The sequence below is a fragment of the Taudactylus pleione genome, unplaced genomic scaffold (assembly GCF_031769625.1).
Source record: "Taudactylus pleione unplaced genomic scaffold, aTauple2 ptg000034l, whole genome shotgun sequence".
In the NCBI taxonomy this organism is placed as follows: Eukaryota; Metazoa; Chordata; class Amphibia; order Anura; family Myobatrachidae; genus Taudactylus; species Taudactylus pleione.
In genome coordinates this window covers 1,265,066-1,291,310 of record NW_028284436.1, presented here as the reverse complement: position 1 = coordinate 1,291,310, position 26,245 = coordinate 1,265,066, and the positions used below count along the sequence as shown (strand labels likewise).

The window sequence follows — 26,245 nt, the reverse complement described above, 5'->3', positions numbered from 1 at the left end:
CTGTCATTTAACCCTCGCCGGGATAAAGCAGTCGGGAAGCCGGCTGTCGGTATTAAGACAGCCGGTTTCCCGATTGCATCCCAAAGTCCATTACCCAACACTTCCCAACATTAAGTAAAAGGAAAAAGTAATGGGAGTGCTAAAACGGCTGCTGGTTTGAAAATAAACAATTTAATCAACAGTCAATAAAAATACATTAAAAGCTCAACTGTACCATGGTACGCAGTGGAAAATAATAACATAATAAAAAGCCTGGTGGCCACATGGAAATACAATGATTCACGGTTCCGGCTGAAGCATGTAAGTGTTAACAGGTAAGTACAATGTCCCGGTCTCAGTAAACACAATTATGCAGCAGGGTAAGCGCTTAATCTGCAGCGAAAGGTCCAGTCACAGCTGATATTGAAGCTAAAAAGCAGACTTGGATTATGGATATTAGTAGCAGCAAAGCATACCGATTAGTTATGTTAGAGAAATAAATATATGTCCAGTCACTATAAATTAGTATTGTAAGAAAAACAGGATATATTACCATCCAGCAGCTTTTCCCTTTTTCCAAGCACTTGTGTCGAAACGAGGCTGAAGTTAGCTTCTTATTCCAGCTCCAGCTTCTTATTCCAGCTCCAGCTTCTTATTCCAGCTCCAGCTTCTTATTCCAGCTCCAGCTTCTTATTCCAGCTCCAGCTTCTTATTCCAGCTCCAGCTTCTTATTCAGAACATGTTATATTAAAACATTTTTATCAAATAGAATCAATAAGCTTACATTGAAAAAACAAAATATGGTATCTATTACACAAATTTCAATTGTATTTTGCTTGTCCCACACAACTTTTGGGCATGAAATAGGGTGGTAAAGTGGGCACAGGGAACAGATTTTCTATATTTGAATAAGTAGTTGTGCAAGGGTTAACTAACCTTGGGTAACAATTTTGACACTTGGAATCTACAGAGGGGGGGCACTTACATAAGACCCACTTGCAATTGGCCTTGTCCAACAAGCTTTTGGGCATGACATTGGGTGGTAAAGTGGGCACAGGGACCAGATTTTCTATATTTGAATAAGTAGCTGTAGCTGTGCAAGGATTAAAGAGCCTTGGGTAACAAATTTGACACTTGGAATCCACACAGGGGAGTCACTTACATATGACCCACTTGCAATTGGCCTTGCCCAACAAGGTTTTGGGCCTGAAATAGGGCATTAAAGTGGGCATAGGCACCAATTAATACATTTGAATAAGTAGCTGTAATTGTGCAAGGGTTAAAGACATACATGCCTACCCTCCTGGTTTTCGCGGGAGGCTCCCGATTTTTCGGGTAACCCCCCGCAGCCCTGGAAGGGTAGGCATTTCTCCCGCATTCTGCCCACTTCCTAGTGAAGTGGGCAGAATGAGGAGAATACCCGCGGCGATCGCGGGTCTCCGTGAAGGGGCGGGGCTTAAGATGTTATTCTGCATGAATCACAGCATTTGGCCCCGCCCCCTATGTAAATTTTACACAATCGCGGCAGTTTTGCCTTGAGGGGGCGGGGCTTAATGATGCAAATTGTTAGGCTCCGCCCCCATCGGCCCCCTGCTGCTTCTCTTACCCGGGCTTCTCCCAGGAAGAGATTATTAAAGGTAGGTAAGTATGGTTAAAGAGCCTTGGGCAACGAATTTGACACTTGGAATCCACAGAGTTAATAGTAGTAGTGTAGTGTTAATATTGTCCGAGCTAGATTTACAGTACTGGCAGATAGCAAATCATTGTTTACTATTTTTGTAGTGGAGGAATTATTATAGTAGTCACATAGTGGTGCAGCACTGTGACTCCGCAGTCCATACCCCACTGCGATATTAGCAGTGTGACACCACAGTTGTCATTTGCGGAAAAAGTAAAAAAATAAATAAAGAAGTAAAAAATAAAATTGTTTTGTTTATACAACCTGTGTGCGCTGCCCTCCAGTGTGTTTTTGTGCACATACATATAAGCACTGCGAATGCACGCAGGGTCAGCTGAGCTGCCCATTTAAAAAAGTGGAGAGAAAATTATTATTTGTATTCTTATTTGTACTACGTCTGTGAGCTGTCCCCCGATGCGTTTTGCTCACGTATATATTAGCACTGTGAATGCATGCAGTGTCAGCTGAGCAGCGCATTTTAAAAATTGGAAACAAATAATTATTTATATTGTTGTTTGTACTACGACTGTGCGCTGTCCCCCAGTGCGTTTTGTTCACGTACATATAAGCACCGTGGATGCACGCAGTGTCAGCTGAGCTGCGCATTTAAAAAGTGAAAAAAAAGTATTGTTTCTATTGTTTGTACTATGTCTATGCGCTGTCCCTCAGTGCGTTGTGTTCATGTACATATAAGCGCTATGAATGCACACAGTGTCAACTGAGCTGCACATTTACAAAAGTGTTAAATAAATAAATAATTTCTTCTATTGTTTGTACTACGTCTGTGTATTCTTTGATAACTCAATAATATGGAAAATGATCACTTGAGAGAAGAGCAGAAGCAACAAGCATGTGCTAGCGCTGCAGCTGCTGCCACCAGTCATCATGATGAACCCGATATTAAAGCTTCAGGGCTTCTGAAACCATATATACTGAAGAAACAGAAAGTGTTCCAAAAAGGGGCACTCATGGACTATTTAATATGAAAACATTCTGCTATGGAAATCTCATAACTGGTAACCCAAGAAAAATGAAAATCTTAAAAATAACTTTTAATTTATCAATTAAAATATACAGTAAAACTAAGTATTTATCATGCAAAATAATTGATATATTGTCAAATGATTGATAGATGGATCTATTAAGTGTGTCTCATTCGTACAAAAATTATAATTATTATCATCAGGGCATGTGAATTAAATTCATCATCACGCTCATAAATTGTATTCAACACCCCTAAAATAATATTTAATCCGGTGATCTGGTAGGGGGTCTAATGTGCCTGATAATAAGTATTTACGGCTATGGTTCATCACCCCAATCTGTGGTCACCTGTTGTTAACAATGTGAATAACTTATGATGGTAATATCCTTCTCATTTATATACCACTGTGTTGCCACATTGTTCAGTAGACACACAGTGTTATAGTTACTGCCTGTGACCCAGATTGTAAATATTGTAACAGTGTTCAAGTATGAGGACTATATACTGAAATAGATGGTATATATGTCTGTTCATAGATTAGTATCGTTATGATTAGTCACCGCAATCCATAATCAGCCTAATTCATACAATTATGAGTTGCTTATAACGGTGATAGTCATATTATTCCCTAGATAAATAGTATCAAATTGTCTGTTGAGACACACATAGAAATATTGTAGCAATAATAAGGAGTGCAGACTTATTACACCCGGTATTTTAATTATGAGTCCTATATTCACAGCATCTCTGTATAGCAGATAGCGTTATGTTGCCACATTTTTTAATCATCTAGACACATAGTTATTGCCATAGAATATATGGGGGCATGATTGTCATACAAGCTGGTATGGGAACTCTGCCGCTTATTATATCCGTTATTACTACAAGTCCTACATTCACAGTATCATATATTTATTATTTGCTGATAATGATATCAATCAGCAACACACTGTATAGGGAAAACATGTGGATAGACATACACCAACACAGACTCCCGGACTCGCTAGCCCATGTGTGCGGTACTCCTGGCTGGTATGAGAGCTCTGTCACTTTTATAGTCCGTTACTAGTACGAGCCTTGCATACAAAGCATCTTATTTTTATTAGCTGGTAACAGTATCGCCCAGCAACACATTGTATACGGAGGATATCTGAGTGAACATACAACAATTAAAACCAACGGAAACGCTGGTCCACGTGTGCGGTACTCCTAACGTACGTTTCGCTAACGCTTCATCATAGGCTTCTGAAACCCAAAAATCAATATGTTAAAGTGGTAAAGAAAAAAAACATTTCAAAAAAAGAGAAAGTTTATTGCACAAATAATATAAATTTGCCAACATGCCATTCAACACACGCAGTGACAAGGAGGCTCAGGCCTTCATTTATGAGTGGTAGTTCTGAATCTGCTGTCAGTGAGGCAACTTCTTCTGTCTCTCATGATAACGATGCAAGCCCTTCTCACATGGGGCCTATTCATCATGACATAATTATCACTAGTGATAATTATGTTTTAAACTCGCTGCGAGTTTAAAAAATGTTTTGGAGGCATTCATTATGCCTCCCTAACAAAAGTATCACTTCTGAAAAACTGCTCTTTTTGCGGAGTCAGCTTTTCGGAAAAGTGATACTGCAGCTGAAGTATCCACAAGGAATTCCTAACTGCTGCATGTCCTCCGGTGTCCGATCCGCCTCCCCCTGTGAGTGTCAGATCTCGAACGTGGGTGTCTGATCCAGGCCACCCCTCACCCCTGGGGGTGTTCGATCCACCCCCGCTGCTGCAACCCCTTATCCTGGCTCACCTGTCTTCTTTCCGTGAGTCCCGCCAACATGTCTCTTCAGTGCAGACACAGCAGGGAGGGATCTTAATAGATCCCTCTGCTGTGGCTGGCATGTAAATCTTCACAGGCTGCCGTGTAAACAGCAGCCTGTGAAGATTATCGGTGGCTGAATGCTATCTCAGGATGGCATTCAGTAACACCAAGTTCCGAAAAAAAAAAAATTTTTTCGGAACTTAATGAATGGCCCTGATACTTAATTATTACAAAAGTATGTGAAAATTTTAATTTTCACATGCTTTTGTGAAAAAATAAGTAATGATGAATAGGCCCCTCAGAGTGTAGAAGAGGTGTCAAAAAAATTAAAACCGGAAAATTTGTGCAAAGGAAAAGTAAAACCACTAAGCCAGCAGAGCAAACTGTGTTCACAAACATCACAAATCCCTGAGGAGAGTGCCATATGTAAGGCTGATCCTTTCTGAACTCATAGAGAAACCTCCTTCCTCCATATCTGCTCTCTATGGCAATGTGGGGATGAGCAGCAATAGTCAAGAAGTTGCTGACCTAGACATTGAGGTTGCTGTGGTAGGAGTGCAACAGGATGAGGGGGATATTTGTGTAATTGACGCAGGCGCTAATGAGGTTGTTGATGATGTTCTTTGTATAAATGAGGCACCAGTGGAAGCAGTTCTTGCCCGTGATAAGAAGAAGGCAATTGTCGTGCCTGGGCATAACATGAAAAAATCCACCTCTTATGTGTGGAATTATTTTTACCCAAAGCCGGACAGCAATTGTCTTGCCATCTATAGCATTTGTAAAGCCACAGTAAGCATAGGTAGGGACTTAAACGATCTAGGAACCTCCTCCCTATAACGTCATTTGCATCACGTGCATGAAAAGTTTTTGGCAAAATCAGAAACTTATGCTAATAAAGTAACAACAAGCAGTCCAACTAGTCAGCAAGGTCCCTTCTCTCTGATAGATCCAAGCACCTGCAATCTTCACCACCAACACTTTCATCATCAATATCCTTAACCAAGCTCAGAACTAGTCCTGCATCCAATTTGATAAGGCTAACTCAGTCCTCCCCTATCCAGGAAGCCTCAGAAGAATCCTTGAGTGTTAGCCCTGATGCTACTGCTGCTTAGGATGGATCTTCATCCCAGAAGTGTACCAAGAAGTCTTCTAGAAATTTAAAAGAAACAATTGACTGTTAAACAATCCTTTGATAGAGGAAGCAAGTATGACAGCTGTCACCCAGTTGAGCAGCGGATCACTGACGCAGTGACGGCTATGATACTATTAGATGGTGAAATATCAGAAATTGAGGATGGTAGTATGAAGGAAGTGCAACAGAAGGATGAGGAGGATATTTGTGTACTATCTGACACTAACGAGGATGTTCATGATGAGGATGTTGGTTGTGTAAATCAGCCACCAATGGCAGCAGTTCTTGCTCATGAAAAAAAAAGCCATTGTCATGCCTGGGCATAAGACCAGAAAAGCCACCTCTTGGGTGTGGAATTATTTTAACCTGAATCCTGAAAACATTAGTGAGGGCATCTATACCATTTGTGAAGCCAAAGATAGTAGAGGTAGGGACACTAACCATCTAGCCACCTCCTCCCTGTTACATCATTTGTAGCGAGTTCATGCAAATTATATAACAAAATTATAATAATTTGTAAAATAATAACAAGCAGTCCAGTATCAACTACCAGCAGTTTGGACCAGCACATGCAATCTCCACCACCAACACCCTCATCATCAACCTCCCCCTTTATGATTGGAGGTAGTCCTTTCAGAAGATTGTTTTGTGGGGGCCCAAACAAACCAGGGACTTCAGCCACAAAAATGTCAATCCTTGTCACTAAGGTGCTTGGTTTGTTAAACTGTGCATTTTCTTTTTTAATATCCAACATATTTCCCAAGGACAATTCCAACTTGTCCCTCTCTTTACTTTGCATAATGTGCTGTTTGGGGCATTGCTGACTGACATTTTTATAGTTTATGTAACTGCCGTCCTGTCTGCCACTGCTGTGTGGCAATGTTTCATAGATGACTTTTTAAACTGCCGTGCGTTTGTACCGCTGCTCTGTCGCTTACTTTAGCCAGCCAGCTCGCTGCAGCCTTTGGCCAATGTTGGTAAAAAGTAGTGAAAACAATATTGTGAGCTGTGAAATGGTCAAAATTTACTGGAAATGAATGGTAAATGAATGGTAATAAAGTTTAATAATACTGTAGGAACAAAAACTTTAGCTGTTTTTATAATTAAAAAAAAATATATACAGGTCCAAAACCAAAACACATGAGGTTGGTTTTTCAAAACCAGAGCCAAAACCAAAACATGAAAGATAATCCAAATCCCCAACCAAAACCAAAACACGGGGCTCGGTGCACATCACTAGTATACACATATTGGGTCTCATTCATACCTGGTTGCAAGCGTCGATGCGCTCGCAACTGGGTCGATGGTCCCCACAGAGCATGCGCACGACGGAGCCGGCTCCGTCGTGCGCATGCGCGAGACAGGGCTAGCGACGGGCGCTCCGTCGCTAGGGGTCTCGTAGCAGACGGGGCGAGCTGTCGATGTTGAGTGACAGCTCGCCCCGTTTGCTGGGCGGGCCGGGGGCGTGCCCGGCCAAACGGAGGCATTCCAGTCGGAACGCTTGCCGTTTGGGGGTGGCCCCACTGACATCATTGATGATGTCAGTGGGGAACTTCCTGCTCAAACAGAGCAGGAAATTCCCTGGGGCTTACGAGAGCCCAGACCCAACTTTAGGGTCTGGTCATAAGCCCTCATTCAGAGTGAGCGATCGCTTCTTGCGCTCGACTCTGAATGAGGGCTCAGTATCACTATTGACGTGTACGCCGAAGGATGTAGTGCTCAGTATCACTACTGATGTGTACACTGTTGGATGTAGCATTAAGTATCTTTGTTGATGTGTACATTGTTGGATGTAATGCTCAGTATAACTGCTGATGTGTAGTGTATGCAGTTGGATGTAATGCTCAGTATCACTGTTGATGTGTACGCTGTTGGATGTAATGCTCAGTATCACTATTGATGTGTACGCTGTTGGATGTAATGCTCAGTATCACTGTTGATTTGTACGCTGTTGGATGTAATGCTCAGTATCACTATTGATGTGTACACTGTTAGATGTAATGCTCAGTATCACTGTTGATGTGTACGCTGTTAGATGTAATGCTCAGTATCACTGTTGATGTGTACGCTGTTGGATGTAATGCTCAGTATCACTGTTGATGTGTATGCTATTGGATGTAATGCTCAGTATCACTGTTGATGTGTACGCTGTTGGATGTAATGCTCAGTATCACTGTTGATGTGTACGCTGTTGGATGTAATGCTCAGTATCACTGTTGATGTGTACACTGTTGGATGTAATGCTCAGTATCACTATTGATGTGTACACTGTGGAATGCTGTTGGATGCAGCGATGTACAGTTATACGTTGTTGGATGTAATGGGGTAATGCTCAGTATCACTATTAATGTGTACACTGTGGAATGCTGTTGGATGCAGCGATGTACAGTTATACGTTGTTGGATGTAATGGGGTAATGCTCAGTATCACTGTTCATGGAGATTAGTTTTAAAACATTCTTCATTCTGTGTTGAAGTTGCGACATGGACAAGGCTGAGCTGTGAGTTAGTGACTTCACAGTGATTACAGTATTACAGTATGGTATGGCGAAATATTTCCTGAAAACAAGGTTTGTGTGCAGTTTAGTAACCCTACGTGACATGCCCTGAGGCGTTTACACTGGTTTAACTGTGCAGCTTTTTCTCCTGGTGAATTAATTCACTCTGCCAAAATGTAATATACACTGGATTTTATGAAGACTAATGCGCAAAAAAACTACAGTATGGCATTGCCCATAGCAACCAATCATGTATGCTTTTATAAACCACACTACGAAAAAGCACTCTTGCCTGCTCTCCTGCAATGGCCGGGAGGCTCCCGACGATTGGGCGGAGATTTCGGCCACCCGGCAAAGTGGGAAAGTCTCCCGGCTACCCCCCCCCCCCTTCCCCATCCCCTCCGCAGCTTTCCACTTGGGGGCCATAAATGTCATTGTGTCCCCACCCCCTGCTTCACAATGCCGGTACTGTCTGCATTGTGTAGTGGGGGGTTGGGCCACGTTGAAGTGATCGCGCGGTCACACCTGACCGGACGGGGCAGCCAGAATGTCGGCAACGCTGTGGAAATGAAACCATAGTGTGAGATTTTTTTTTTGTGCGAGTCAAACTTGCACATTTAGAATGTGTGAGTTTGTCCTGTAACTCGCAAATGTAATAGGGTGTGGGTAATTGGGTCCCATTTTGACTCACATACGAGTGCAGGTGAGTCAAAACTGTGGGTAAACTCGCACCTTGTAATGCGAATTACACAGAGGCATGCACAGATCAGTGAGGTCCGTGCATGCTTCTGTGTTTAATAAAGCTATAATACTGTAAACATAAATTAAAAAAATGACGTGTGGGCCCTCCCTAAAATCACATCTGGGTTGTGAAAATATGGGGGTAAAAAGATGTAGGGTTCCCCCATATTTTCATCAACAAGCACCAGGCTCAGTGAGCCAGTCCTGGTTGTGGAAATATGGGGACAAAATGAGTAGGAGTCCCCCATATTATCCACAACCAGCACCGGACTCTTTCTAGCGGGGGTGTAATGCCACAGCCATGGGACCCACTTCACAGGGTCCCTTGGCCAAAGCATTATCACCTCACGCTAGTCAGACCATGCTGGGGATCCCTGGGGAAGTGGGGACCCCCCGATAAAGGGGTTCTCCCTCTCCAGTGCACCCCAGGCCTGTGGTTATCCCTGGCACCCCTGGGCTGTGGGTGCCGAGTTGATTGTGTGAAAAAATAGAATAAATAATATTGTCTTTTACAGGAGAACTAGAAGTCCCAGCAAGCCTGCCCCGCATGCTGGTACATGGAGAACCACAAGTACCAGCATGCTGTGTAGCCATCTTGGCTAGCAATACTGCTTCTCGCCCTTTCATAATTCTTCTGCTGACTTCTGATAGAAGTTAATGGGAAGGTAACACATGATTGGATAAATCCAGGAACTCCCAATTAGCTCCATATTCCCAGAAAAAAAAAACACCTGACCCTTTTTGAATAAATATTAATTTAGTTCCGCTAGGCTATTTGCATTCTGGTTAATAAATGAACTGGGGTCAGTGCAGGCTGGCTTACCTGGTGGGAGCATGGAGGCTGAATGGAGGGGGGCTGGGAGGGGAGGGGGACTCTTTGGCAAACAAATGCTGGAACTGCCAGCTGTAAGCCCCTCTGTAGGATGCTGTATAGGGAGGAGTTCTACTAAAGTAAGTTTTTTTTTTTTTCCTAAATAGTCCACCTCACATAACTTCCATCCAGTGGGCTGCAGAGGGCTGGCACTGGGCTGTGTAACTGGAGCAGGCTGGCTGCTGAGCACACTTGTAGAGGGAGGGAGAGAACAGGAGCTCTGTTACTTATAGATGGGAACTTAGGGAAAAGCTGGAAGAATGAACCTGAAACTGTGCTCTGCCCTCCAACTTCTCCTCCTGTGTAAGGTGGCGTTCTCAGTCAACTTCAGCTACCACCGATATGATGAGCTAATCCAAGCCCTGTATGATGTGCACAACGCGTGTCCTTATATCACCAGGATATACAGCATTGGGAAGAGCCATCTGCAGAGGCACCTATATGTTATCGAGTTCAGCGATCACCCTGCGAGACATGAACTATGTAAGTAGGGGGAATGTCATACTGACATGTCATTTACCTATGTCACACCTATAATTATATGCATACGCGTGCACACATATAGTGATTGACAATTGGAAAGTGACAGTATGGGAAAGTCATTGGATGGAATTTCATAGTATTACACTAGAAGAGGTAGGAGAAGTGGTGGTATAGCCGTATTCCGGCACTGTATATCTATATATGTATAAATATCTATATAATAATTCTAAGGGGTAAATTTACTAAAGTGAGAGTTTTTAGAAGAGAGTTTTAAAAGTGATGTTGCCCATAGCAACCAATCAAATTCTGGCTATTATCTTCTAGGAGGTGTTTTAAAACCCTCTTCTAAAAACTCTCACTTTAGTAAATTTACCCCTAAAATCTGCTCAACAGGGAGCATGTCTGACCTGTCCTTGCCCCCCTTCCACCTCCACTCCACTGGTCCCAACTGCGGTGAGATGGAGAGAAGGAACCGCAGAATGTGCGGCTGGGGTAAATGTAGGGGGGGTTTGGGGTAAGTGGGACCCCCTCGTCCCGGTGAATGCCAATAAATATACACACACATGGATATATACACATGTAAATACACACACTCAGATGTGTTTTTGCACACACTGACTATATTTACACGTGTAAATAAATATACACTCAATAATCTATATGCACACTTGTAAATATACACATCTTGAATGCACACACGCTCTCATGTATTTATACACAAACTGAATACACACGTACATATGTACTCTCTCTCATACACTTTTCATACAGGAGACAGCTTTTTGGATATTTGGGTTTAATTTGCAGAAGGAGAGATAGAGGAAAACTCTTTGTAGTTACTGTATGAGACATTTTCTTTCATGTTCAAACCCACGTCCTGCAATTTGCAATTACGTTTCTGGGTCACTGGTGATTTCTTTTTTTTCCAGCCACAGAATTGTGTATACAAATGTAATGGTCTCTTTCCAGTAGTTACTCATATTGCATTGTGTTGTAGCAAGATCTGCTTCTATTTCCATTAGTTAACCTGGCATAGTGTAACATGGGTATCAGCCAGTGTAGTGGCATAGTGTAGCATTGCAGGATGACAGCAGTAGCCATTGACAAGTCTCATCTGTCCTGCATGGTGCATCTCTCAGTAGGGGGCACAGAGCGGTGTCAGCGTCTTGCTTTTCTACAATCAGTGATTTACTTACAGCAGTTTGAAATCTTTCTGATTGTCCCTTTGTAAGTGATGCTTTTGTATAAAGGACTGCACAGAGGTGAGACCTGGGGCCTGATTCAGTCCCGGACGCTATTTGCGGCCGCTCGCCGGCTAAAAGGGGCCGGCTATTTAAATCATGTGCTCGCACTGCGTGGCGTAAAGCCGCCCACTAAGTAATAGCGAGCGGCCGCACTATGCGCTCGCACCTGTATAAAGTCGCCTCTTTGCCACTCGCAACACACGTCATCTCCGGCAGTTGTAGGATTAATCGGGAACATCGAGAGCCATCGGAGCTGCTCGCAGCGCTTGTGGTAGCCTTTTACCACCACAACATTGCGAGCAGTTCTGGCTAAAATACAACCCAGTCTCGTGTGTAATGACGCTACTTTGCTAATTATGCACACCCATTAAATGCCGTTCTGACGGTCGGGCACGCCTGCGTTCGCACAACCACATACCCGTTTTCAAGCACCTTCCCCTGTTACCACCCACAAACGGCACTATCTGTCACTCAAAATAGCGGCCTGACTGCGGGCTATGGGCGAGCACTTTCCCATCGCAATGACTGGTTCGCGCACACGCAGATTGTGGCCCCTGGTCCTTTCACCTGCAGAATCATGTCAGTACAATGTAAACCAGTCTCGGTCTCCACATCAGGTGGAGCTTAGTGTAGTGTATTCGGCCCCCTCCTAATGACAACAGGATTCAGGAGGAGCAAATATAATTCCATTTTGCATTAATGCTGTTGCATAAGCATGAATAAGGGGTGAATTCAATTAGAAGCAATGTGCCACCAAACATCGCCCGTGATGTACGGCCTAACGTATATTTGCCTATTATGGTAGCCACCACATCACCAAGTTTCCGACCCACCTGTATGGCTACGAGGCAAAGTTGTCGATGTAGGGCTCTTGCCTTGTCAAAGCTAATTGAATTGACCCCTTCATTTGATGGAGTATAGGTGTGCCTCTAATGGCTGCCATACATCAGCGATGGACTGCCGCAATTACCCGATCCCCAGACGCCGGGGTCGACTCATCTGTGAAATGCAATATGTTGGATTTCCCTGGTTGGCACCACAAAATGATCGGGATCTGCAAATCGGGGATTTTTAACATGCAGAATCGCCCAGATTTCCTGCCGGACTGATGATCATTGTTGCCCGTCCGCAAGACGGTTTTGATAGTCGATCGGCAGATCGGAACGGTGTCGGGGGATCGGTGAATTGCGGCACATATGTTTGGGCCCCTTTAGTTATATTCTATTTATTTATTTTTACTTTTAGTATTTTCTTTTCCTGCTTTGAGAGAGTGTTGGCACAGAGGGGGTATACGTTTATTCAGTGCTCTGTTACTAATTTAGGGCTTTTGTGACATTCGTGGGATAATCTGTATTTCAATGTGACAACAGGCTCATACCACAGTAGATTTACTCCGTAATCCCCGCGATTTTATAATGTCATGAGAGGGGCACCCTCCCTACACTTTGCTTTTTATATCCTGACTTATTTTGTTTAACTTATATGTTATATATGCGCAATGTTCTATAAAAACGCTGTTTTCCCCGTAATCTGTCGCTGTGGGCGCCTTACACCTAAATGGTAATAAATGTATCATCTGGTTAAACTCTTTGTGGGGGGGGGGGGGTCAGCATATAGGCAAACCTTAATATTTTCTTTCTCTTGCTAGTGGAGCCGGAATTTAAGTATGTGGGGAACATGCATGGAAACGAGATCCTGGGGAGGGAACTCCTTATCCAGCTGGCCGAGTTTCTGTGCGAGGAGTATCGAAGCGGCAACGAAAGGATAATCAAACTAATACATAACACGAGGATACACATCATGCCTTCTATGAATCCAGATGGATATGAAGTTGCTGCAGAACAGGTACCGTAGTGTTTCTTCTCTGCCATTCACAACAGGATGTAGGTCCCACGTCTAGCTCTTACTCTGCACTGCGGCTGTGGGATGTATGTAACGCTACTGAGTAAAGCCGTGTATCCACTACACGATGAAAGAACGATTGAATGATAACGTCATTGTTATCGTTCATTATACTGTGGATAATGGGCCTGATTTAGAGCCGCTTGCAAAAAGCGAGCACTCGCTCTGAATCAGGGTGGCCCCTTTTTTTTTTAAAGCCAGCCACCTGGCCGCTCGCTAAGCTGGGGGTGACCACCCACAGTGGTAGGATCTGGTCTTCCGCAAGCCCCAGTGAGCTTCTGGCTCTAATAGAGCCGGAAGCTCACTACTGACATCACTGGTGATGTCAGTAGGGCCGCCCACAAACAGCAGGCGTTCCTTTAGGAACGCCTCCGTTTGCCCAGCCACCCCCCCGCCCCACCTACAAAATGGGGCGAGATGTTGATCAACATCGACAGCCGCCCCGTTTGTAGCGAGCCCCGGAGCGAGTTAATTTTTTCACTCGCTCCGGGGCTTGCACGCGGCGTGTGCGCACTGCCCGGCCATCGACCCACTTGCGAGCGCATAGCGCTTACGAGCGGGTCTGAATCAGGCCTAATGTGCCCACACTGAACGATATGTCGTTCAGTGCAGGCACCTTCCCTCATCCCCGAACATGCACAACCTGACGATATCGTCAGGTTGGGCAGTATGTTCAGGCGATGACAGATGCCGACAACGACCAGTGGGAGCGCGCATCGCTGGTTGTTGTCGGCATTTTCACTGCACGATTAATGAACGATTGAGCGATAACGATGTCATTATCGTTCAATCGTTCTTTCATCGTGTAGTGGACACAAGCAGTACTAAGGTGTTTGAGCCCACCCAGGTCTATTAGAGGAACATCAGGCCATATGGGTTTTATAATGCCAAACCCTAGTTGAAAATTAAAGGTGAACTAGACCTTGGGTAAAAAACAAGCTATGGAACCTCACTCTCCAAAAACTTTTTTTCATGATGGATCACCTACTGAAACACTTGTCTCCGGGCCTCTTAATAATATAGGGGGAGATGCATCAAAGCTTGGAGAGAGATAAAGTGGAGAGAGATAATGTATATCAACCAATCAGTTCCTAGCTGTCGCTTTACAGACTGTGGACTGTGGATTCAGAGATGGGCGGAACTGCAGAGCGTCACACAAGCGGCTGTGTAATTCCGTCCATCTAAAATGCTAATGCAGCGGGAGGTGTCTCTAGGAAACAGACCTCTCTTTGCTGCATCTGCGATCCCAGAGCTGTGACAGTCTGGGATCACCATCGCAACCATTGGTCGTGATGCTTGCTCCTTTGGCCAGGCTGTGTAATCCAAATTTGTTATTCCAATCAAGGTAATCTCTTTGTCCATTTTAATATATACTGTATATATATTAATCCTCAATCCTTAACCCCAATTTCACTTTATTGAGCCATTTACAACCGCCCAAAACTCTGTGGTCTTATATTGTCCATAACCCTAGTTGACGAGGAGCTGGCCCTCTGAGACCTGCTACCACTGAGTTATCAGGTAGGACAGGTAGAAGAGTTTTGAATGTAGTATTGTTCGAGGTTGTCGGAGAGAAGCTAAAAAAGACAGTTGCTCTGTCCAATCACTTTATCTCAGAAAACCTCGAGCAGTAGAGTTTATATTCAAAGCTGTAAGAGAATTGTCGGTTGCAGGTGCCACGAGACCTGGAACCCTGCAGTCCTATCAGTGGGGGAGAGGTATTTGAGTTTCAAAAACGCATATTATCTGCAGGTCCATATTCTGATACCTGTACATCGTTATGAGGGGACGACTGCTTTCATGGGTTGGGTATGATATGTTGACATTATTAATGCCGACATGATAATGTTGACATGTTGAGAATGCCGACTTTCAGCATTGCTACATGTTCAAAGCCTTGACAGTTAACATGTTGACATTTTCAGAGTGATGAACGGTTTCGAGAGCTGGACGGCAGGAACTGATGACTGAGTCCTGCTTCCTCCAATAGGATGGCGATTCAGAGTGCGAAAAAGGGATCCATTGGGATCACAACCTTGTCCGCCATGTGCCTGGCATCGTTAATTGTCGCGGCTACTAATTAGTGGCCAAAGATTGACTGTTGGGGATCGCGGGAATGCTGCTTTTTGGAGCAGCTGTCCCGGCACCAGAGAAGTTCTGAGTTGCTCCGGTGAATTAGACACCTGATTTATGTGGAGCCATCAGCTGCTAATAACAAATAGGCACCTGAATCAAGGACGTATATATGGAGATATGACACTCGAAAGATAAGATAAAGAAAATAAAGTTGCCTCTTGTCAAAATTCTTACAAAAAATTCTTTAAAAAAATTCTTACAAAAGTATGGTGAACTTCATCTAATAATTCAATATATGGGGGATTCAACCTTCAACTACTTTCCCGCTGTGAGACACTTGTACAAGTTCGGTGTCTTTCGGTAGACATGGTAGACACAGCACATAGTAGTAGACATACAGGCAAACAATATCATTTAAGACCCAATAACATGCAATAATATAACATAAACCTATTTAAAATAAATGAATAATAACAAATAATTGTTATGCTACTGTGAAGTTAATTCATTGTGATGGCTGCATGGTTCCTCCTGGAATGGGCGAGTGTAGGCCTCATTGGGATGTGCAGGAAAATGAGCAGAGATTGATAATTACGAAGAGCAAATGGTTTGTGATTACTCTCACAGGGAGGATTCACTCGCAAAGTGATGACAGGTAGTCAGCGTCAGGGCCGTAGCTAGGTAGTGCGGCCGTTGCCATCGCACAGGGCACCACAGGTCAGGGGGCGCTGTTTGGGCCTGTCAAATTTCTGTTTATTATCATTCTCACTTATAACTTTCTCTTATTTCATCCCCAGCATCTCCCCTATCTCTTCCCTGGCCCTTCCCTATGAGGCAATTCCCCTTTTTTGGATGCATTATGTCCCTTTGAAAAATGAGGGGGGCGCCAATGCTCTTTCTGGCACAGGGCACCAAAAAGTCTAGCTATGGCTCTGGTCAGTGTTTAGGGGAGGTGATGGGGAGTGGCTAGGTAAATGCAAGTAAGTGATGGGGAGTGGCTAGGTAAATGCAGGTATGTGATGGGGAGTGGCTAGGTAAATGCAGGTAAGTGATGGGGCGTGGCTAGGTATATGCAGGTAAGTGATGGGGAGTGGCTAGGTAAATGCATGTAAGTGATGGGGCGTGGCTAGGTATATGCAGGTAAGTGATGGGGAGTGGCTAGGCAAATGCAAATATCATGGGTGTGCATCAATTAGCCATTGCAATCTCCTTTGCAGCATGAGAGCTCTCAGCGTGTCAGGAAAGACGCAGGGTTTAAGACAGGACAGACTTCACTCAGACGCTGCTTGGTTGCCCGATCTGCTTCTATGTTTCCAATGTTTACGCTGTTGTACGTCATCAGACAGATATGAGAAGGCAGCAGTGGGCGTCGATATGCTCGGGGAAGCTATGGAAGACTTTAGAATATCTTCGCTAATGCGATCCATAAAAGATCGCAGTTGCAATTGCATTAGCGTACATCTCAGAATCAAGCCCATTGTCTACTGTAATAGACAGTAATGTACGCAGCAGGAAATACACTAGAGTACAATATTATTATTATTATTATTATTTATTATTATCCTTTATTTATATGGCGCCACAAAGGTTCCGCAGCGCCTTACACAGTACATAAATGAGCACACAAGAAAAACAGTTAATAGTAATACAAAACAATGCAGGACAAGGACAACCAGGTGTTAGGTGCCGTTGTGGGGAGTTAGGAGTAAATTATACTATAAGTAGGGGGAGGAGAAGCACGTGAGGAATGAGGGCCCTGCTCATGAGAGCTTACATTCTAAAAGCGAAGGGCAGACAGACAGGGGCGACACAGAGGGGTTGATAGTGAGGAAGGAGCATGGAGCAGTGGGTTAGGATATGTGCTGCGGAATGTGTGTGTATAAGATGACCTGATGTTATATAAAACTTAAGTCCTTCATACATCTATCTCTATGACAGAAAATAGATTGTTTGTGTTATTTACATGAGAGATGTACAAAATAAAGTTGCAGCACTTTAATTGTTGTGTTACATTTTAGCGTCTATATACAGCCTGACAAAAAATGCAGCTATTATGGGACTGTCCCGCCATCCTGATACAGTAGTGACTACTTTAGTCCCAGCTGCTGGGTGCTATGCCATGCTCCTGTGAGTGGGTGCATCTCACATGCTAGACCCACTCACAAATGGGTGCAGCCATACATGATGTGGTCCCACAGGATGTTGCAGTACCCGGGCCCAGAATTTCTCTTGGCAGCCCTGGAGGTGACAGACAGAACCAGGAGGGAATGGGGCTTAGTGGTGGGGTAACAAGGCCATGGAGGGAGGGAGGTGGTTGAGAGTGGAGGGACAGGAGAGGTGGGGGAAAGAAGCAGAGGGTTGGAAGCAGACTGATGAGAGAAAAAAGGGGGAACAGCAAGTGGAGGAAACAAGAGGGGGAGGATAGGGATGGATAAAGTAGAGGATTATGTGGGCATAGAATATGGGGTTTGTGTGAAGTAAGGGTGTTCATGCTGTGGACAAGGTAATAAGTTTGATGTAAACTGGAGTGGAGGCTGTGAGATATAGAGACAGTGTGATGTAGGGACAGTGTGATGTAGGGACAGTGTGATATAGAGACAGTGTGATGTAGGGACAGTGTGATGTAGGGACAGTGTGATGTAGGGACAGTGTGATGTGGAGGCTGTGTGATGTGGAGGCTGTATGATGTAGGGACAGTGTGATGTGGAGGCTGTGTGATATAGAGACAGTGTGATGTAGGGACAGTGTGATGTAGGGACAGTGTGATGTAGGGACAGTGTGATGTGGAGGCTGTGATGTAGGGACAGTGTGATGTAGGGACAGTGTGATATAGAGACAGTGTGATATAGAGACAGTGTGATATAGAGACAGTGTGGATTAAAGTTGTTAAATGTTCAAAAATACATGTAAAGAACAGCGCTGCTAATGTAGGAGCACAGCTCCAAAAGTGATATATAAAGGAGAGGTGTGTGAGTAGCGGGTGCAGGAATTAGTTATTAAACAAATGATTAAAGTGGATAGATGTGACACAATTGGAAAAGGCAATACAAATTGAATTTATGTAGTATGAGGACAAAATTACAATGTACCCGAGCTGATCCAGTCCGAAGTGTTCTGATCGACAATGATCAATCAACGAAAGCAGTACACAGATAGGGGAGTATTTGCAGTGTCCAAGCAGCGAGTGCAGTAAGTAGTTGCCTGGATACGCATATAGCAGAAGATGTTGATTTTGTTAATTCACATAAGTACACTCTTCTAGAGCATTTATCTAGCAAACAACTAAACTAGAGTAGGGCTTATATTTGCAAAATAGGCCTTTTGCAATGTATAAAATACAGACGGGGTCTGTGCATTTGGAGCATATTTGAGGGGTTGCATCTAGTGGTGGCTCCAGAGGTGGGGCTGCAGCGCAGTCAGGGCTGGCGCTAGGCTTCCCTGTGCCCAGTGCCACCCTGTGCTGCACTGCTGCTCCCCTTCCCTGCTCCCTCCCTCTGAGAGAATACCCTTTAACGCCAGCTAGGGGTGGGATTTTCCAGCGCCAGCCAATGGTGACGGAGTTCAGGCAGGGCAGCAGCCTTTAGGCTATGGCGCTCCGGATGACAGCCCTGCTAGCCCGTGCCTAGAACCACCCCTGAGCGCAGTCCAAAATTCAAATAGATGGGCCACACCAACTGCCGCCCAAACGCTGCCAAACATGGTCTAGCCAGGACTCACTGGCAGTTGGTGTGGTTTATCATATTTGAATTTTTGGACTGCGTTGCAGCCCCACCTCTGGAGCCGCCACTGGTTGCATCCCATATTTGTTACCTTTATTTGAGTGTTGTTTTATTTATTTATTACACCCAGAACTTTGCTGGAGTACACGCCACTTGGTGACAGAAAAAGTTCCTCTTAGCGCTGTACATGTAATTATTTGCTGATGAAAGAATTGTGAGTGGTTGCAGAGCTTTGGAGTATTTGTGAGGCTGGTACCCATAATATGCTGCTGTATTTGGGGTATTCATGGACTCTGCAGTGGTGTATGTGACTACTACCCCTTTTCCACTGCCGCAATAACCTGGGTTATTGCCGGATCTACCTCATGGCTCAGTGGAAAAGGGTCCCTGAAAAGTAACCTGGGTCGGGTGACCGGGGAATCTGACCCTGGTCATGACCAGGGTTGAGCCTAGGAAGGACCCGGTTCAAATTTTTGGTGGAAAAGGGGTATAAGTTGCATAAAGCCCCATTCTAACATGTAACAAGAGGAATGTGAGTGAGGGTCTGTGTATCAGGGAACTCTTTTTGTTTTTCTTGTGTTCTCGGTTAAGTTGTTTCCACTGTATTAATTGTCACAAAGCAGCATTTACATGTAATTGGTAAAGTGACAGCTTTCAGGCTCGGCTGTGTCATTTGAATGATGCATAGACAACAAGGAGAAAGTGCCCAACTATGGGTTCCTGTTGAAAGACCGACAGTAAAAAGGTCAACATGCAATAGGTCGACACCAGATGGTAGACAGTCAATAGGTTGACAGGGACAAAAGGTCAACAGGGTCAAAAGGTTGGTATAGTGTAAGGCACTTACCCCGCAGGTTATTGTTAGTCACTAGGAGGGACGGTTAGAGTTAGGCACTTGCAGGAGGGTTAGGGTTAGGCACTAGAAGGGACAGTTAGGCTTAGGCACTTACCTCGGGGGCTAGGCTTAGGCACTTACCTCGGGGGTTAGGGTTAGACACTTAACTCGGGGGTTAGGGTTAGGCACTTCCCCGGGGGGTTAGGGTTAGGCACTAGGAGGGACGGTTAGGGTTAGCCACTTGCTGGAGGGTTAGGCACTAGAAGGCACAGTTAGGCTTAGGTACTTACCCCGGGTGTTAGGCACTAGGAAGGACAGTTAGGGTTAGGCACTTACCCCGGGGGTTAGGCACTAGGAGGGACAATTAAGGTTAGGCACTTACCCCAGGGGTTAGGCACTAGGTTGGACAGTTAGAATTAGGCTCTTGCTGGAGGGTTAAGGTTAGGCACTAGGTTGGACAGTTAGGGTTATGGTGCGAACACACTGGGCGATAAAGTGGACGACTGAACGATAACGATATCGTTATCGTTCAGTCGTCCACTTTATCGTCCATTTTTAAGCCCAAAAAGATGAACGATGACGACGACGTGCGTTCCCGCGGGTCGTTCGTCATCATCGTTCATCGGGCTGACATGCAGGCCAACCTGACGATCTCGTCAGGTTGCTGCATGTCAGGGAATGGGGGGGAGAGCCCGGCGCTGAACGATATCGTTAATGATATCGTTCAGCGGCTGTGCTCATTGTCATAAACGACATTGAGCACAGCCTGCCGGGGACACACTAGACGATATCGCTCAGGGAGCATATCGTCTAGTGTGTATGCACCTTTAGGCTCTTGCTGGAGGGTTAAGGTTAGGCACTAGGTTGGACAGTTAGGGTTAGGCTCTTGCTGGAGGTTTAGGGACTAGGTTGGCCAGTCAGGGTTAGGCACTAGGATGGACAGTTAGGGTTAAGCATTTACCCCGGGGGTTAGGCACTAAGTTGGACAGTTAGGGTTAGGCTCTTGCTGGAGGGTTAGGGTAAGGCACTAGGAGGGACAGTTAGGGTTAGGCACTTTCCCCGAGGGTTAGGCACTGGGTAGGACAGTTAGGTTTAGGCACTAGAAGGGACGGGTAGGTTTAGGCACCAAGGGGATGGTTAGGTTTAGGTGAAGATTAGAGTTAGAAAACAAAACAGAAAATGTGTTGACCATTTTTGTTTCAATTAATTCCCATATCGACTTTTTGTACCTGTCAACCTACTTTCATGTTGGCCTTTTGTGTGTCAACATTTTGTACCTGTTGACCTTTTTGTCCCTGTCGACCCATTGACTGTTGACCATTTGTTGTCGACCTATACACTGTCGCCCTTTTTATTGTCGATCTATTGAACCACACCCCACAACTACAAATGGGGAACTGATTCAGCGGTGCACCCTAACTGCACAGCAATGCTTATGTTCACATAGCTGAGAGCTTATTTGCTACTGCCCATGCACAAAACCATCTTGGAAACCACCCCCACGACGCATGTGTTACCCTATGTATATGCACAAATGCGCTGTTTTGTAATGTTATTGGAGTGTTGGGGGCGTGTGATGGGAGTGTTGGGGGTGTGTGATGGGAGTGTCAGGGGTGTGTGATGGGAGTGTCAGGGGTATGTGATGGGAGTGTCAGGGGTGTTTAATGGGAGTGTCGGGGGTGTGTGATGGGAGTGTCAGTGGTGTGTGATGGAAGTGTCGGGGGTGTTTGATGGGAGTGTTGGGGGCGTGTGATGGGAGTGTCGGGGTGTGTGGTGGGAGTGTCGGGGTGTGTGATGGGAGTGTCGGGGGTGTTTGATGGGAGTGTTGGGGGCGTGTGATGGGAGTGTCGGGGTGTGTGATGGGAGTGTGTGGGGTGTGTGATGGGAGTGTTGGGGGGTGTGATGGGAGTGTCTGGGGTGTGTGATGGGAGTGTTGGGGGGTGTGATGGGAGTGTCTGGAGTGTGTGATGGGAGTGTAGGGGGGGTGATGGGAGTGTCTGGGGCATGTGATGGGAGTGTCGGGGGTGTGTGATGGGAGTGTCGGGGCCATGTGATGGTGATGGGAGTGTCGGGGGTGTCTGATGGGAGTGTTGGGGCATGTGATGGGAGTGTCGGGGGGGTGTGATGGGCGTGTCGGGGCCGTGTGATGGTGATGGGAGTGTCGGGGTGTGTGATGGGAGTGTTGGGGCGTGTGATGGGAGTGTCGGGGGTGTGATGGGAGTGTCGGGGGCGTGTGATGGGACTGTATGGGGCGTGTCAGTGAAAGCTGCTATGTTCTCATACGCAGAGCATTGATGGTGGATTGTACAGAACCACTGGCAGTGTTGCAGTGTGCCAGGGCACTAATAGTACACAATGTAAAGGCCAACACTAGCATTTGCATACGATCGCCACTGCGGCTCTGCAAACAGTCACAGCCGCGGCGGCGTCCGTGTGCCCATCTGAATCAGGCCCTGGGTTTCCAGCTATAATTAAGCCCCCCTATTAGTTGGAGGCCCATAAACACTTCCCTAGTCTGCCTTATGGTCTGGTGAGTATGCCGACCAGGAATTGTTTGTGGCTAGATTACATGCAGCACATTCTAGCTATAAAATAAAATTAAGGATATTTTCCATGTTTGCGAATACCAACATTATGCTCTTGTTTCTGTATATGGTATAAACCACAGGGAAAGTTACATAATTGTGTGCTAATATGAACACCATAAGGGATTTATTAAGTCCCAGTGTAAAAATTCCATTGGTTCAAGAACATGAGTTGTTCAGATGCAGGAAGCCGGGCAGCGCTCGCCTGCTTCCATATATAGAATTGTCACTCTCCCTCCGCATCATTCATCTCTTCCCCTGTGTCTGATGTCAGTATAGGAGACAGGGGACATTGCCTGCTCTCATTTTCTGGAGAGAATGGGAGTATAGCAACAGAAATATTAATAAGTAGTTAAGATTTAATATGTGACACTAGTGCCATTACCATGGGAGGTGATGCAGCTCTCATCTGTGTAAGGTGACACTGACTGCTGATCACGTTGGGGAAATGTCCTGATTGTAAAGCAATCAGGAAAGTGTGAGAGTACAGGTTGCAGATTAAGGGATCTATTTACTAAGCAGTGTTAGGAGACAAAGTAAAAAGTGATAAGAAAGTGATAAGGTGCCAGCCAATCAGCTCCCAACTATCATCTCACAGGCTGTGTTTGAAAAATGACAGTTAGGAGCTGATTGGCTGACCCCTTATCACTTTTCACTCTGTCTCCTAGCACTGCTTAGTAAATAGACCCCTAAGGACCTGATTCTGAGTCACATGAATGCGTCCGTATCTAGCGAGTGTCTGTAAACTGCACATGTGCCACAGCTGGCATAGGCATCTGTGCATACCTCCGCTGAGTCCATGAAAGGGATGTAACTGGGTGTCCGCTGGGTGGCAAAGGGGTCCTCCCATTGGAGAGAACGGTCTAGTTGGCATGTAGTGCCATTTTCTGAGTTGTGCATATGTCAAGGAGAAGCCTATTTCACACAGATCCCTTGCACCTAGCATGGGTTAGGTGTAAGTCAGTGACTTATCTATAATGGGTGCAGGGTGTGCGGTGCTCACTGGTCCATGGGTCCTGAGGGTCCCCGAACTGCACACCCTGCACCCATGAGATAATCTGTGCGGCAGAACCCCCTGTTAGTGATCCCGACGGCGCCATCTTTACCATAATGTATTCAGACAGCAAATACTCTGTCAGTGTGCCATAGTCTTTGCCCCCTGCTGCGCATGCTCCTTCTCTCCGAATATCAATGGAAAGATGGCAGCCCAGGGACCACTTACAAGGGATTCTTCAGCACTTCTGCTGGCACAGGAATGAGAGGGGGGCCCCGCTGCATAATATAGGGGCCCGCTGCACACAGCCCCACTCATCTGTGAAAACACCCCTGATGTAAATGCCCATTACAGTGATGACATCTGCTCTGGCGGACGCTGTGCTTAGGGCAGCGCTGATGCAGAGATCTAGGCAGCTCAGAGTACAGGTGGATTTGCGCATAAGACTTCCTGTTGGGGTTGGCATACAGAGTTGCATGTGACTCAGGATCAGACAATGGGGAAAATGTAATAGTTCGGTGAGTTCCCGGCAAGCGTGGCCGATGTTTTAAAGTTGAAAATATTTAACCGATACCTATTACATTTACCCCAATCTGTAATTATCTAAGAGAATCTAATGTGATTGATACTTTGTTTGCGTTGAATGCACCAGCACGCCTGCGTTCGCCCGACCAACCCCCCGTCACCACCACATATGATTGACAGGAAGTGCCTCAGCAATCGCAGTTCCTTTCGCAATTGCTAGTTAGCGCACTGCGATGCATGTGCAGAGCATAAATATCGACCGATTGCGTGCGTATTAGCATCTGCGTTCATTGCTGAATCAGGCCCTTAGTATGACAAGCAATGTGATCTCTATTATTTGGTTATACATATAGGGCCTGACTTTGACTACACGCAATGCTGATGTTCGCACCGTGTACGCTTCCCGATTGTGTTTGTACAGAGTCTTAGTTTCGATTTCAGACAGACACACAGAGAAGTATATTGAAAACATTCCTATTTGGTGTTCTGGGCGGTACACATAAGCTCAAATGCTCGGAAAATCTCTCTCTCTCCACCTGTTTGCAGTGATCCCCTTCAGTTAATGGACCCTGATGTCATCAGTTACTATCCACGTGGAAATCTAATGGGAATAGTTACCTGTGGCGAGTGGAGCGAGGCATTAGGCTGAAAGTGTGGCGAGCCAAACGAGCCCGTGGGGGTACAAGTTTATACTGTTGGTGGCCAGATACTACATTTGGGACAAAATAACAGCATTTTAAGGGCATGTAACCGCACGTCCACCATCACTCGACGTCACGTCCAATAGCTGAAAGGGATCTAGATACAACCAGAGATCCATGTAGAAACTAAGGCCCTCATTCAGAGCCGCTCGTTAGCGGCAGTACGCTCGTTCCGAGCGATGTTTGCACATCTGCGCATGCGTACGCTTTTTAGTACGCATGCGCGAACCAGTCAGTGCGGCCGAAAATCCTTTGTACGCTATATAGCGAGTGCCTGCTATTTTGAGTGACAGAATGAGGCGTATGTGGGTGGTAACAGGGGAAGGTGCTTGAAAATGGGGAGTGGAGATCCGAACGCAGGCGTGCTTAAAGGTCAAAACGGGCGTTTTATGGGTGTGTATATTTAAAACAGCAGCGTCATTGACCACGTCACTGGGTTATTTTATAGCCAGAACTGCACGCAAATTTGTGGTAGCAAACACCAACCACAAGAATAGCGAGCAGTTCATACGCTGGTCGATGTACTCGATTAATCTAATAAATAGCGGACATGACGTAGGATGCGTGCGGCCAGGGGGCGTTTTTAACAAATAAACGAGCGTATGTTTTGCTCGTTCGTTCAGACTTAGAGGTGTGAACAGACTGCAATGTGCGTACGGATCATTTGAATAGCCACCCCTTGTTTTTAAACGAACGACCGCAAATAGCGTCCGGCTCTGAATGAGGGCCTAAGATGGAGTCTGCACTATGACCTACCCAGGGTGCATCTGGGAAGCTTACTATGGCAGCCTAAGAAATTCAAACCAACAGATATCAGGCCTAACCATTAGGTGGAACTTACACAAAAATAAATGCCTATAACAAATATAAATACTTAGAGGCTTTACAATTATATAAACAATCTAGCAACTGGAAGGATTTGCATAAATACCACACTTTCCTCTGCAGTATTGTGTTTAATCACCAGAAATATCAATCTTAATAATTATTTATATTTTCACTAACCTTAACCTCTGATTTCCATTTGTATAATAATTATAGAGTGAATACTTTGTATAACCAGTTACAATGTCAATATTTCAACACATTATTGGATATCATTCACCATGGGGATTATTGTTTAATGTGGTGTTTTTTATCTTTGTCTGTAGTCTCTGATTTATTATTATTATTTTTATTATTTTTTCACTTTTGGGCACCTTCAATCACGTTTTGTATATTTTGCTGAGCCGTTAGTCCTTGCTGATAGCGTGAGTGCTATTCATTATAATGCATAGCTTATAAAATAGTGATTTTAAGGGGCAATCCCTATTATTCAACTTTTAGACCTTGAGTGCCCATAACATGGAATATTCTTTTTCATTTTGGATTCTAATCCAAAATGTGGTGTTTGACTGTAATGAAATAAGCTATAATGCATTGCAGGGCGATAACATATGCACAATATAAAATATCTATTGCTGCATTATATGCTAAGCTGCGATC

At 45.1% G+C, this 26,245-nt stretch overlaps 1 protein-coding gene across 2 annotated transcripts in view; it reads left to right on the top strand.

Moving 5' to 3' along the window:
- The first annotated feature begins 9,861 nt into the window (after positions 1–9,861).
- Positions 9,862–26,245, top strand: part of CPN1 (carboxypeptidase N subunit 1) — a 91,127-nt gene continuing 74,743 nt past the window's right edge. For both annotated transcript variants that reach the window (XM_088452157.1, XM_088452158.1), the window contains exons 1-2: positions 9,862–10,179; positions 13,072–13,268. In XM_088452157.1, the coding sequence (XP_088308283.1) occupies positions 9,957–10,179; positions 13,072–13,268 (420 nt within the window). In that variant the 5' untranslated portion in view covers positions 9,862–9,956. The remainder of the gene's footprint in view (positions 10,180–13,071; positions 13,269–26,245) is intronic.